Source organism: Seriola lalandi, unplaced genomic scaffold (genome assembly GCF_002814215.2).
Source record: "Seriola lalandi dorsalis isolate HSWRI2012SDOR001 ecotype SW California unplaced genomic scaffold, Sedor1 jcf7180002054680, whole genome shotgun sequence".
NCBI lineage: Eukaryota > Metazoa > Chordata > Actinopteri > Carangiformes > Carangidae > Seriola > Seriola lalandi.
In genome coordinates this window covers 1,754,766-1,768,550 of record NW_019525233.1, presented here as the reverse complement: position 1 = coordinate 1,768,550, position 13,785 = coordinate 1,754,766, and the positions used below count along the sequence as shown (strand labels likewise).

Below are 13,785 nucleotides of genomic sequence, written 5' to 3'. Positions count from 1 at the left end.
AAAAAAAAAAAATACTAAAACAATCTTCATGTTGACACTAATTTCTAGATTGCTCCAGAGATAAGAAGGATGTTTTTTTCTTATTTGAAACTACTTAAGTTTTGAAGTCTGTCCTGTTGAGATGGATGTTCAGTGTAAGTGTCTTCTGTCAGCACCGACGTGGCATCAACCATCTGTTGTTAGCTCCGAGGTGTGTGGTCTCAGTGAGGGGCCCCGAAGGGTAGTTACAGTGCAAATATACTCAGAGTACACTAAACCGCACATAAATATACATATATACATATGTATATACATACACACACACACACACACACACACACACACACACATTTGTTGAGCTGACATCTTAACTGTCTCTCTGCAGGGTCAAAAAGAAGCATTTTCTGATTTAACACTCACAGTGGAGGAGGAAGTTTTCAGATCCTTACAAGAGTAGAAGTGCTAATACAACAATGTTAAAGTACTCCATTACAAGTACAAGTTCTGCATTGAAAATGTTAGATACTGTTACTGTTAAATAAGTTATTAAGGGAAAAGATACTTAATTAAAAGGGCTATTTGTAAGTTTTATCTGCCAGTGGAGACCACTTTCTTTATAATACAAGAGGTTAAAATACATCCTCCAAGCAGCAGTAAATCTAAAGGGGAGATTGGAGGCTACAGTGAGTCACTATTGGAAAGTGACTAGCTAGCTAGCGTGCTAACTTCAGTAGATGAAAAGATTAAAGTTAACATTATTGTTGCTTTCCACAGCCAGAGACAGCTCTTGGTGAGCTAAGGAATGAAGTTTGATAATGAACTTGCTATTTTTTCTTCTAGACTGGTGAATAAACAGCTGCTAATGCTAATGTTAGCTATGAAGCAATAGCAAAACTTACAAATAGCTCCTTTAAGTCATTACAAGGAAAAAGCAGCAAAAAAGCTGGAATGAAATGACATTACCAGTTAATTTTCTGTCAATCAACTAATTAATCAATCCACCTAATGTTTCAGCTCTACTTATATATACTGTTAGGTACTTTAATCTTTAACAAAGCATCATATTTTATAAGATCTTCATAAGAACTGCAGCTGTCATATGTTAACTACACTACTTAAGTAGTAAAAGTACAAAATCAAAACTGAAACTCATCACCTAAAATATAAGGTTAAGAGAAATTGCCTTTTAATTCCTTTATGTGTATCAGCTTTGATTTTCAGCTTCTTGAAATACTATTAAAATGCGTCCAAATGAAGCAAAAGGCGATCTGCTGTATCCAGGCCACAGTATCTCTGCTCTGTTTATGACTCAGCAGAGCAGACACAGATTTATCTTGCTGGAAAATGCAGCTGGAGGCCGAGTTAACGACGGCAATGACCTCGCCGCGACCTCGCTCACCCCTCGTTATCGACAAACACAGGAAGCAGACGTGAACAATCAGCTTGCCTGCAAAACGAGACAAACCTGCCCCTCGTGGTGTCAGACATCCTGAGCAGTTCAGACTCTGTTGCCTTGGTGACAAAGGTTCACCATGGTAACCCCCACACCTGGTGATGCAGCAGCAGCAGCAGCATCACCTGGGACTCATTCAGAGCAGGAAACAACAGACGAGTCATGATCTGTCCTGAAGAGTTTGTTGACACTGCTTCAGTTTGTGTGTGCACACATGAAGTCAGTGGTGGAGGAAGTACTCCGATCACCACAGTGAAAAAAAGCTAAAGTCCTGCATTCATAAATTTACTTAAGTACCAAGTGTAAAAGTCCAAATTATGCAGAATGGCCCATTTTGGAATAATATACAGTATATTATATAAGTGCATTATAATTATTGATCCACTCATGTGAACATCACTCTAATGTTCCAGTTGGTAAATGCAGGGCTAATTTCAGCTACTTTATATGATTTAATTAATTACATTTTTATTTTTGTGTCAGGTATACAACTATGCCCAGTCTGCATGGGCTTAGGACACCATCAACTTAAAGATCATCACTGAATTCACAAATCACTGACAAGAACATATATCAAGCAGAGAAATTATAAATAAATACGAGTGAAATCATCCAAACTTCAACACATCAAAATTAAATAGGAGTTCCACTTGATGCTCAACTGAACACTGGAATATTTCAGGATTTTGTTGGAAACGAAAACTCACTTTCCACAGCTCAGACAGTCAGTTTTACTCCTGAATACCAGCTCTTAACTGTGCAGCTAAAGATGTAATGCATATAACAGATATAAGCACACACTTCTGTTAACAAACCAGATTTCTTCAAACTTGAATAAAAGCTTACTTTTAATAAGGTTCATATTGCACCACAAATGATATACTGCTGGGTAGCTTTTTCTATTATAACACATCATAACTTATTTGTTGATTTTGTATCAATAATTTGAATCTGAAAAGTAAGAAGTAAAAGTACAATATTTCCCTTTTTTGTTGTGTAGGAGCAGCTTTACAAAGTTTTGAAATACTCAAGTAAAAGTACCTCAAAATTGTACTTAAGTGACGCAGTACTTGAGTGAATGTAAGTTACTTTCCATCACTGCAGACAATGGGCTTTGTTCCTGTTTGTGCTTAAGTCTCTGTGACAACACAGGCCCTCATGCAGGAGCGTCTGCAGGGATGATGTCAACCTCTACTCCAAAAACAGAGCATTACTCATTCACACGCACGCACGCACGCACGCACGCACGCACGCACGCACGCACGCACGCACGCACGCACGCACGCACGCACACACACACACACACACACACACACACACACACACACACACAGCCAGACAAAAACAATCTACACACTCAGGTGCACAGAAGAAATAAGAATAGACATCCTTGGTTGCAGTTACGGTTAAAGGAAGAGTTTGGGGAATTGCACTTCTTCACTTTATGCTGAAAATTAAATTAAAAGATTGATTAGAGCTACAGGCAGCAGCTGCTGAGATTAGCTCATAACGATTTCTCTTTTTAGGCTAGAGTTGTTCACGATTTGGCAAATGGGCATCATTAAAGCTATGCCAAATTAGCCGATAGCAATTCCTGTGTGCTTTGAACCCATGCTTGTATGGACAGCTATCACTGGATGAAACGTGATGATTCTCAGGCAAGTTCTGAAGTTACAAGAAAGGTCGTTTTTCTATGATTACTAAGTGGATTTATGGAAGTTAATTTGTGATGGACACCAGCGATAATGGTGTCCTCTAAGAGTTATGTAAGTCACGCACTGAATCTAAAAATATCTGTATGATGCCTGTGTGTTCTATTTATTAAAAGGTGTCCGGTTCTCTTAATAGATCCATGTGCCAAGGGGGTGATTCCTAATGTTATCAAGCCAAATCAAATAAAAATTCCACCTTGTACGTTTGGATTATCCACATCTAAGGGCTAGATTACCAAAATAATCATTCATTCATGCCCCTCAGAGGATGAACTTCATCTGAGCAGTTTTTGCAGCGACCTTGAGAGAGAAAGAAACCTGAAATATAATTTGTCTGAATAAGAACTAATGTTTCTTTTAAATGCCTATTTCCAATTTTAAGTACATTTTACACTTCTGATTACAAACCTACATTGAGAACTGTTTGATATTCCTTTGTTTATTGATATCTCCAGGTGACACATAATGTCTGACTGTAAACTGGGGGGCGTTTCAGAGTCAAACGAGAGATTTGTTTTCATTTTACACACTTGAACCAAAACAAGGAACATCGTACAACAGCCCCTCCCTGGTTTCGTTCCTTCTTCTTCATGTAAAATCATATTCAAAGCATCCAAACACACTTCAATTATTAATTTAAAAAAAAGACATCAATGATTGTGTGAAGACTGTATCAAAGTCTTGTGTTATTTTTAAGGCTTTGTTGTGTACGGCTGAAACATCAGTTCCATTATTCAGCCCTGAACAAACATCCTCCACAATCAGAGGAAGCTGCTGTGGGAAGAAGTAGGAGAGATTCACAGAGAGGCCTTTTCTCTAAAAACAATGAAAAGTGCGACACTTTCATCCTGTAAAAACAGCTTTTTTAGCAAGACTAGGGATGGTGGTCAGTCGGGCCTCCATTTTGGTCCAAAATATCTCAACAACCACTGGATGGATTTCCATGAAATTCTGTACAGATGTTCATGGTTTCCAGAGTATAGATCCTACTCACTTTGATTATTCCCTGACTTTTCCTCTAGCGGAATGGTTGATGGTTATATTTGTTGTTTTTACTCACTTAATAGGTTGAAATTCGGTCCAGTCAATCCATTTTTCTTCATCTCTTTGCTCCTTCCTCTACATGTCATTTTCAGAATAAAAGCTTTGGAAAGCCACTGTCCACTTCATGCTCAGTGCCAAACAGTAGACAGACACAGTTTGACACCAGCTGGTGAACATAGTGGAGCATTTAGCAGCTAAAGAGCTAAAAATTTCAATCAGGAAGTGGTGGAGACCAAAAACGGAGATAAAAGAGAGGGAATAATGTTGTTAAATTCGAGTTAGAAATCAAACTTTATAAGTTTAACAGAAGTAGTATTCATTACAGGCATAATGTGCTTTAGTCTGTTGGGTTGTAGAGGCATTTTTGCTTCCACCCCTTAGTTATGGAATCATTACATTATTATGTCTACCACAATCAGGAAATAAAGCCATCTTAATAGTCTGAACGCTCGGTTATGCTGTCTTACATTGTAGAAATACACTGAAGTAGGGCGGACACACTCTTTATGGATCACCGGCTCACAAGGAAACACACACACACACAATAGCTTTTGCCTCGCGCAACCAAATCTGGGTCAAGAACATTTAGTATCGCCTCTTTATTTCAAAGCCCAAAGGAAGGAAAAGAGGTCTGTGACTTCCAGCAGGTGGATAAGAAATAATGGAAACTGGAGCGTAATCAAGCTAATAACAAACTCAAATGACCACTAATGTAATGATTACAACAGTCTTCCAGGTCCTTCAGTAAATCTGTCACCAGGATCCATTAGTTTGCACTCATGGACAATTACCAGAAGAAACTGGGACAGTCTGAACAAGTTTTTACAGTTTCTGTTTTTTAATTGACTGAAATTAAAACTAAAGCTCCAGTGTTGGAGAGAGTTCTGTTGGAAAAACATAATCTCATAGTTTGTGATTCCAAAATGGAAATTTTTACAAAGGGGTTCTGAAGTACAAAATAAATCCTGGAACCACTGTAGTTAAAAAAAGGTTTCATATTTTCTGGGCTTATTCTTTAATATTTTTTTTTTTATTGGCTAAGAGATCAATAAATACATAATGAAAATATTTGGAATAGAAACCGATTTTTCTTTCGTCAAAATACAAAATAAAGATGAGGACGACTATTGATTTAAAATTATTAGATTAGAACAAATATATGTTTGATTAACTATCAATAAAAAATAAAAACAAAAACAGAGCTGCAAAGATGAATTGATTAATCGATCGCTAGAAAATTAAATAAAAGTCAAAGTCATTCATTCTCAGGTTCAAGCATCTCAACTGTATGTATGTTTCTTTTCTGTTTTATGTCATTGTAAACTGAATTAAATCATTAATTACTGATCATCATTAACAATTTCAAAGCATTTCTACTTTTTTTTCTATTGTTTTCTATCTATTCTATTTCATCACAGTGCTGCGTGTATTGATTTGACTCACATGCTTTATATGAGATTTTATCTGCTTGTTTTGATTACAGTCATCCCCTTCATTTTTAATTGTTTGCTTGTAGTTTGCTGTGAAGTGTGTTTTGACAGTGAGTGTGGTTGAAATGAACTGACAACCCTCTAGTCTGGTTTTGATTTTTAAACATACAAAATAAATTTAAAGTAAGGCCCTACTTCAGCCCTTGGGCCTGGCCACAATACTTCCAACCTATGTCATCATAATTTAATAACTGCTAGATATGTGTATAGATGGACTTGAAAAATTCAGGAACATCATATGAAGACTCTCTGCTTGTTTCATGGGTGAAAGGTCGAGTTACGTAACATTAAATAAGACAACGTCAGTGTTGCTCTGGACGAACATCAAAGTCGAGAACAGATAACGTGTTCACAGTGCGATGTACGACAGCAGGTGTAGATACAGTCTTCATCTGATTGGCCCTCAACCAGCTTGACGTCTTCATTTTCTCTAGTACTTCTTTATCACAGAGTCATCCTTCTCACATGTTATAGATCAACTCACTCTCTCTTTTTAAATTTCTTAAACGTAACTGTATTTTTTTTGGACGATCTCTGGTCAGCCTTTAGCTGATGTGTAAAATAAACAGTCGGTAAATGTGCGTTCGTTGTTCAAATGTTTCCATTCACAAACAGTCCTATCTGCTCAGCCTCGTCAGGAGCCCTCATGTCGTGCCACTGTGCTTCAGAGCTTCTCTCCCTCCTCCCTCTGCAGCCCCCTTCTTCTCCATCAACAGCAGTGATCAGCCGGCCGATAGCAGAGCCACAGAGGCAGGAAAAGCTTCCAGGAGTCTGGCATAAAATCTGCAGCCAGACCAGGACGGCACCGGTTTCCTGTCACTTTGTTAAAATCGAGCCGATATGTTGGTTTATGTTAGTCAACACCCAGTGGAGGCGTTTTGTGTTGGCTTGAGGGACAACGTATCTTTGTGAAGTCTGACGAAATAACCTGAGTGATGTCATATTGATGGGTTATCTCAGTTTGGGCGTATGCCATGTTCATCACATCATATGGGATGGATGGTAGAGATGGGACGACCTGCAGTGGCATTTTTAGGTGGAAAAAAAAATGTTGGAGCAACAGCTGTTTGTGCTGCAGATCCCAATTCTACTGAGTTTCTAAACGACTCCTGCAGCTTTCATGTTTGATAAATGACATGTTTGCAGAAAGATGGTTGAGATCATGAAGGTTAGAAGAATTTATCCTCCTGTCATTTTTCTCTTCTTCTAACCTCTGAACTAACACCTACAGCGTGCACTGTATTACACCGCAGCCGCAGGTCAGCTGAGTGAGAAAATTCAAAGTAAATTCGAAGTACAAAGAAAAAATTTGCTCTTAAATCGTTCATACGTTTTACTTAAGAGCAAATCTGTTCAGAAAACAGTCATCCAATCAGAAGAGAGGCTCAGAGCCTCCTCTCTTCTGATTGGCTCACCAACCTGTTGTTACTAGAGCTCCTGAGAGAGGAGAGGTAAAACTACATTGAGATGGTTTCTCTTATGGATCAACACTCAAACACTGGAAAAAAGTAAAATATAGGACCTTTAAGCATATATATTGATAATTATATCGATCAATATGGAGTGTGTGGATTTACATTTGGAGAAAGTTTGCTTCAGAGGTTGTCATTTTTTTCCACTTGAAAAGTCAACAGAACATGTCGTTTTCTCAGGGATGCCCAGACTTTTAGCAAACAACTTTACCTGCACAGAGGCGGCCGAGCTCCACCTATAACTGAGTGTGTGTTTGATCAGCGTCAGAATAAGGACCTACTGTTCCAGTCTGCCTGTCTCATGTCGCTCTGCCTTCAGACTCCATCTGCCCCGTGGCTCACTCTCCTGTTTCCCTCCCAGCAGGGACACTATTCATTATTCACAGTGTCAAGTTCCCGCTCTGACACCCGGAGCTCAGCCACAGAAATGTCTGGAGCAGCATGTTTGCACACTTGAGTTACCACATATACGTGTGTGTGTGTGTGTGTGTGTGTGTGTGTGTGTGTATGGGTCACTGACCGTGGAAGTAACTCTGAACCTTGAGGTATCCCACACTGAGCCGGAGCACCGACAGCTTGTCCAGGCGACCTCTGACCTCCTCAGAGAAAGGCAGCAGGCTGGTCAGACGGTCCAGCTCTATATTCAGACGGTCCCGGTGGCGTTTGGACGGATTGGTCTTCACCGGCGGAGGCTTCAGACTAAAACAAGACACGAGACGGAAGGACACGTTCAGCCTGCTAAAACACGCTCGCCCTGCTTGACATCCTGCAGAACACAGTGGAATTTCCATCTAGGGTTTAAGTGGGTGTTTTGGGTTCGAGGTGCATTTTTCACATCCTGTAACAAGCTCATGAAGCACATGCGGGGGATGTAGGAGACTCGTGTGTCATACCGACATACTGACTGTTACTGTTCATTAAAACAGAAAAATTCCAGCATTGAATTTCTAAGACACGATGTCCCCAAGAAACCACATCAAACCAAGATTCAACTTCCTGGTTTTAAGATGCAGCACAGGCTGAGAGTGTGGTACATACTTTTATTATTACAAGACTGGAAGAGCCAGCGGCGTGGCACAAAAATCTGGGCTCCGCACATACAGTATGCAGCCTCAGCGGGGGCCCCTTCCCCTTTTCAACATATCCATTGACACAGTGTTTAACTAACATTTTACAACATTATATTTCTATCGCAATTCTTTAGGTCTTCGTTATAATTTGGGCTTAAGACAAAGGTGGAAAATCATTTTAGTCTGCTCAACAGATTAAGATTTCATATGTCAAATTTGCAGAATTAAAATCAGCTACTTACTAACAAGTGCTGGTCTGTTGCACCGCAAGTAGCATAATAAAATAGTATTAAAATTGGAATCACAGGATTAGAACCTACTATAACTATAACTATCCAACTGGCTGACTGGTCTTAATACAGAAAGTAATGCTAACTTATAACTCAGTTGTTATTTATTAAAAACTTGTAAAACTATTCAGATGTTGCTGAGGGTTTATTGGCATCAGTAATGGTTGTATACAATAGTAAAACCCATCAAAACACAACAGTAAACACATCATATTTTAAGTCATTGCTTAAGAGACATTGAACATTAAAACAGTATCATAATGCACAATACGTACAATATACAATAAAACATCCAGCTTGATTTTAGTGTTGCAAATTTCAAATCAAACGATGCCTCTGGAGTCTATTTCTGTCCATCCTACTCCACACGATCCTGTTCATTAATAATACTAATAATGTCAAATGTAAAAGTTGCAGATAAAAACAAACTTTTAGGGGCCTCTCTATGTTTGGGCCCTGGTCACTTAGTTTCACTATTCCCCTCTTTCATTTAATTGTTCTAGTGATTTTTTCTAGCAACAGCTGGTTCCAGGTTTTCACATGTAAAAATTTGATATTTTACTTTACTTTTCACATGATAGACGTCTCCTTTCGTTTATAATACTTTATTCCAAATGATTAACACAGAAAATAATCAGCAGATTAATCAATAATATTTGATTATTAGCACTTGGTGGAAAGAAGCTAAGAACATTTACTCAAGTACACTACTTAAACTCAACTACTTTTGTTACTTTAAGTACATTTTGCATGACTGTGTGCACCATGTGTCATGGCAATCCATTCAACAGTTGTTGTGGTATTTCACTCACAACCACAGATGTCATCCTCACTGTGTAACTAAAGGAAAAGTCAGGGGATCACCAAAGATATATGGATTCATCCTCTGGGGGGCATGAACGTCTGTGTGTAATTTCATGGCAAACCATCCAGTGGTTGTTGAGATGTTTCAGTCTGAACCAAAAAAAAAAATGAAGATATTTGGAGTTGAACACACAAATCAGCCTAAATACAGTTAGTTACATCATAATTCTTCAGACAGCGTGCGTCTGTTGATCTTCCACTACTACAAATTACCACAACAGTAATTCCTCTCCAACGTGTCGGGGCATGTGTGCCAGCCCTGCCTGACAGAACAGACAGATCTGAGACAAGAGATGGAGGGAAGAGGAGGGAACAAAGCAGGCAGGAATGAAGGAGATGAAACACGACCGGAGAGGAGGACAAGAGGAAACAGAGTAAAACATGAGAATTACTCTCCTGTCGTGGGATCACAACACTTGACCCACAAATTCCCTAGTTTCATTTCTAAAATGTAGAAGTCGTCTCTGGATGTAACAAACACAGCCAAAGACTGTATTTGGGAAACTGTAACAGCAAAATGCCCTGAGGGGAGTAAGATAATCAAGTCAGTGTATCCATAACAAATGATAGGAGTAAGCAGCTTTTGACAGTGCTGCATTAATCTGCCAATATTTTGATAATTAATTAATCAGTTTCATTAGTTTTAGACAAAAGTTCACTGGTTTTAGTTTCTAAAGTTTTTTTGTTTTTCTTCGTCTTCCATGAAAGTAAATTGAAATGATTAGCTGATGAATCGATAAGTAGATCAACAGACAATTAATGCAACTGTTTTAAAAATCTAGTAATAATTTTATTTGTTTTTTAAAGCTAAATGCCAACTCTTTGCTTCATACATGTTCGTATAAACGTGAAGATCCTTGGACTGTTGGTCACACATGAAGATGCCACCTTGGGAAACTTTTAGGTAAAAGCAATTAATTGATTATGTGATCAGTATCTTTCAATTCTTCAGAACTGGACATAGAACCTACAAGTCACTGTGGTGAATCTACTTTTGGATCATCTCCCTCGAACCCATGTTGTGTTGTCTGACCAATCCAAGTTTTTGAAAATATCCCATAAAAATCATCCGACAAATAGCTGTAATGATTTTAGATAAAACAGACATGTAGAAAGGCATGCTGGGAAGCCTTTGTCACAGCCTTTGGAGCAGAGTCAAACCTTCGGCCATTGATGAGCGCCCTCACTGTGGTGAACAAAAAAGTTTGACTTGGCACTGGAGCCAGAACTGCCAGTCTCATCTGAGTCAGGTTACATGTGCAGATTATGTGTCCGTGATGGTAACGTGGCAAACTGCTCTTTCATACAATGTCAAGATGACGTGTGGTGTAAGACATGAAGAGGAAGACTTTATCAGAGTTTATCGGTCAAAGAGTAAAGCAGCTTGTTGAAGTGCTTTCAGAGCAGTGGCTGAGATTTCTGAGCAATCTGCAAAGTTTTGCTTTTGTAATAGGGTTCAAAATCCCAGCACAGTTCCCAGGAATGTGTGTCTTCAGATAACATTCCCAATAATCCCTGTACAAGGAGACACTGTTGCACGGTTCCGACTTCCTCTGCACAGTCCAGCCTTAAATCGACAGGTGTTCAGTCACGGAAAAGTGCAAGTGAAAAAGCTGCAGGCTGTTAAATTTGCAGGAAATTTGTTTAAAATGCAAAAACTCTTGGATGGATCATTTGAATTATTTGGATAATGTCATCTTTATTTTTTATTTTTATTAATTTTGTTCATTAAAGTCCAAGATGATGACCAACACTCCAAAAGATGTTCAGTTTAATATATTAATCTGAGAAAAGCAGCAAATCTTCATATTTGAGAGGCTGAAAACAGCTTTTTTTTGTGCTATTTTTCTGTCTAAGTCTAGAACTACCTCACAAAAGGTGTCAAATAAATGTAGTGAAGTAAAAGGTACAGTATATTCTGACTTACTTCCTCCACCGCTGGTTGTTTTTGTTGCCTGTTACCTTACACAGTCATAATAATAAACTCTACAGACTCCATCAGTAGTGGAAGATGGACTCAGATCTTTAAATTAAGTAACCGTAGCAACGCCACAGTGCAGAAATACTCTGTTACAAGTAAAAGTTACGCATCCAAAGTAAAAGTACAACTTGAAGTACCAGAAGGGCCCATTTCATAATAATGTATATTACTTGGTAATAATTATTGGATGCCTTAAGTATACATCACTTCAATGTTGCATGTGGTGATTTTAATTATTTTATATATTGCAGAGAAGCTTAATCTACAATAATACCTCATAATATATTTCTTAAATGGAAATAAGTGCAGTACAAGTACAAGTGAAAACTGTACTGATGAGCAGTACTTGAGTAAATGTTCTTAACTTTCTTTCCACAGCCACCATCACCTGCCCGACTCACCTCATCTACTCCTGACGTCACTACCTTTGCGTCGCTGCAGGTAAACTACCTACCTGTCCCCTGTGCGGAAATCACACATCACACAAGTTAAGCTTAAAAAAAACAACAGCAGCGGCGGCAGCAGCCTACTTGACTCTTGTTGTTGGTGCGTGTGAACGGTTTGGTAATATCTCTAATAATTATTATAATTACACGATGATTAATACTGTGATGATTGATTGAGTGACAGAGACAAGCAATAACCCCGCCCTCGCAGCTCAGGCCTGTTGGGCTACATCAGTACAACTGATTATTTCTTTGCCTGCAGAGAAATAATAATAAAAAAAAAAACATTTAAAACATTAAATCTTACTTTTTCTGAACGGGCTTCCTCCTCCTCTTCACCGCGTACACTCCACCGTTCCCCTGCATGGTGGCGCTGAGGTTTCAGCCAACTTTCTCTTTCTGTCCTTTCACTTCAGACAGACTAAACGAAAAAGTTCAAACCAGCATTTAAAAGTTTTATATTTGTAAAACCTCCGGATAAGACACGCCCAGAGTTTTCTTCTTCTTGTTGTTGTCTTGTGTCGCTGCTGCAGGATTTCCAGGTTCTTTAACTGTGAAGCCAGTTCACTCCAAACCCAGGCGAGGAATAATCCAAATGTGTGAGGTGAAGCAGCATTTTGCAGCCTCTCTGTCGGTCAAAGAGTCATTTAAAAAAGTGGTAAACTTTCCAAGGGGAAGTCGTGCAGCTCTCACACCACAAACCAGTCCTCGGCCTGCTTCTTCTCCCGCCTCAGCCAATCCAGTGCATTGTAACATGAGGGCACCTCTGTCTCAGGGTTTATTATTGGTGTAAACCTTTGCCTTTGTTTATCTTCCTTGTCCTCCGCTGTAAAACACACACACACACACACACACACACACACACACACACACACACACACACACACACACACACTGCACATGTGAGTCTGCTGTCGGTTATAATTCAGAGACAAGAGGCTCGACGCATCGTTTCCTTTTCTTGTCCAGCTGTAAAAATGTTGACATGAAGTGGCAGCAGCTCACTCACTGTTTCCCATGTTTTACCTGTCTACCTGAAAAATGTTAAGATGTTATGCAAACACTTTACCGCCACCTAGTGGAGGCGACAGTTATCGCAGGTTGGGATGAATAAACAACAGACAGTGGTGGAGGAAGCATTCATTCATACCGTTCAAACCCTCTATATACATACTTACTATAGTAATACCACACTGTAAAAAAATAAAATGTAAAATAAAAATGAAAAAAATAAGCAAAATTATGTACTTAAGGCACCTAAAGTAAAGGAAAATGGCTTGTACATTTATTCCTTTAATATGTTTTTTGAGATATTCTACCCAGTACAGAGGTTATTAGTTCCATTCCCGCTCTTTAGCACTTGTACTCTACATTTCAGAAATATTGTGCCTACTTTTTTATTTCACAGCTGTAATGCTAGTGGTATTACTTTGCATATTAGAGACAATTAAATGTGTCAATGATTGAGCTGTTCCCACCTGTTTCCAGTCTTTCTGCCAAGCTAAGCTAACTGGGTGTAGTTTCATATTTTACGGGAAAGTATATCAATCTTCTCACTGAAGAAAGAACAAGTGTATAAAAGGCTGAATTATTCCTTTAAGGTATCAGAAGTAAAGCTCATCCATGCGGAAAAATAGCACCTGGGAGCATTTTTATAGTGTAGTTATGAAATATTTTACAGTTTACAATTACAATTTAAATGTACTGATGTTAATCCACCTTATTTCAGAAATAAATATTCCACGTTCATTTGAAAGCTTGTTAGTCACTGATATAAATCCACGGTTTACAAGCCCCAAGCCAGTCCCATATAAGCCTTAGTGTAGGTTACATCCATGAAGCTCGCTAGCGAAGCATTCATGCACACGCACATCTGTGAATACTTTCAATGAATTTACAAATAAATGAAAAACATTTGTGAATATCTTCCTCACATTTACAACTTTCAAATAGAAATTTGTGAATTAATTTTGTTTTTGTGAAG

The 13,785-nt window shown here is 38.7% G+C and overlaps 1 protein-coding gene across 2 annotated transcripts in view; it reads right to left on the bottom strand.

The window, feature by feature from the left end:
- Nucleotides 1-12,616, bottom strand: part of LOC111666829 (aryl hydrocarbon receptor-like) — a 25,491-nt gene extending 12,875 nt beyond the window's left edge. For both annotated transcript variants that reach the window (XR_002761609.2, XM_023422336.2), the window contains exons 1-2: nt 12,109-12,616; nt 7,671-7,849 (exon numbers count right to left, since the gene is read on the bottom strand). Coding sequence is in view for 1 of the 2 variants with exons in the window: in XM_023422336.2 (XP_023278104.1) it covers nt 7,671-7,849; nt 12,109-12,167 (238 nt within the window). In the remaining variant the exon portion in view is untranslated. The remainder of the gene's footprint in view (nt 1-7,670; nt 7,850-12,108) is intronic.
- Nucleotides 12,617-13,785: the final 1,169 nt, after the last annotated feature.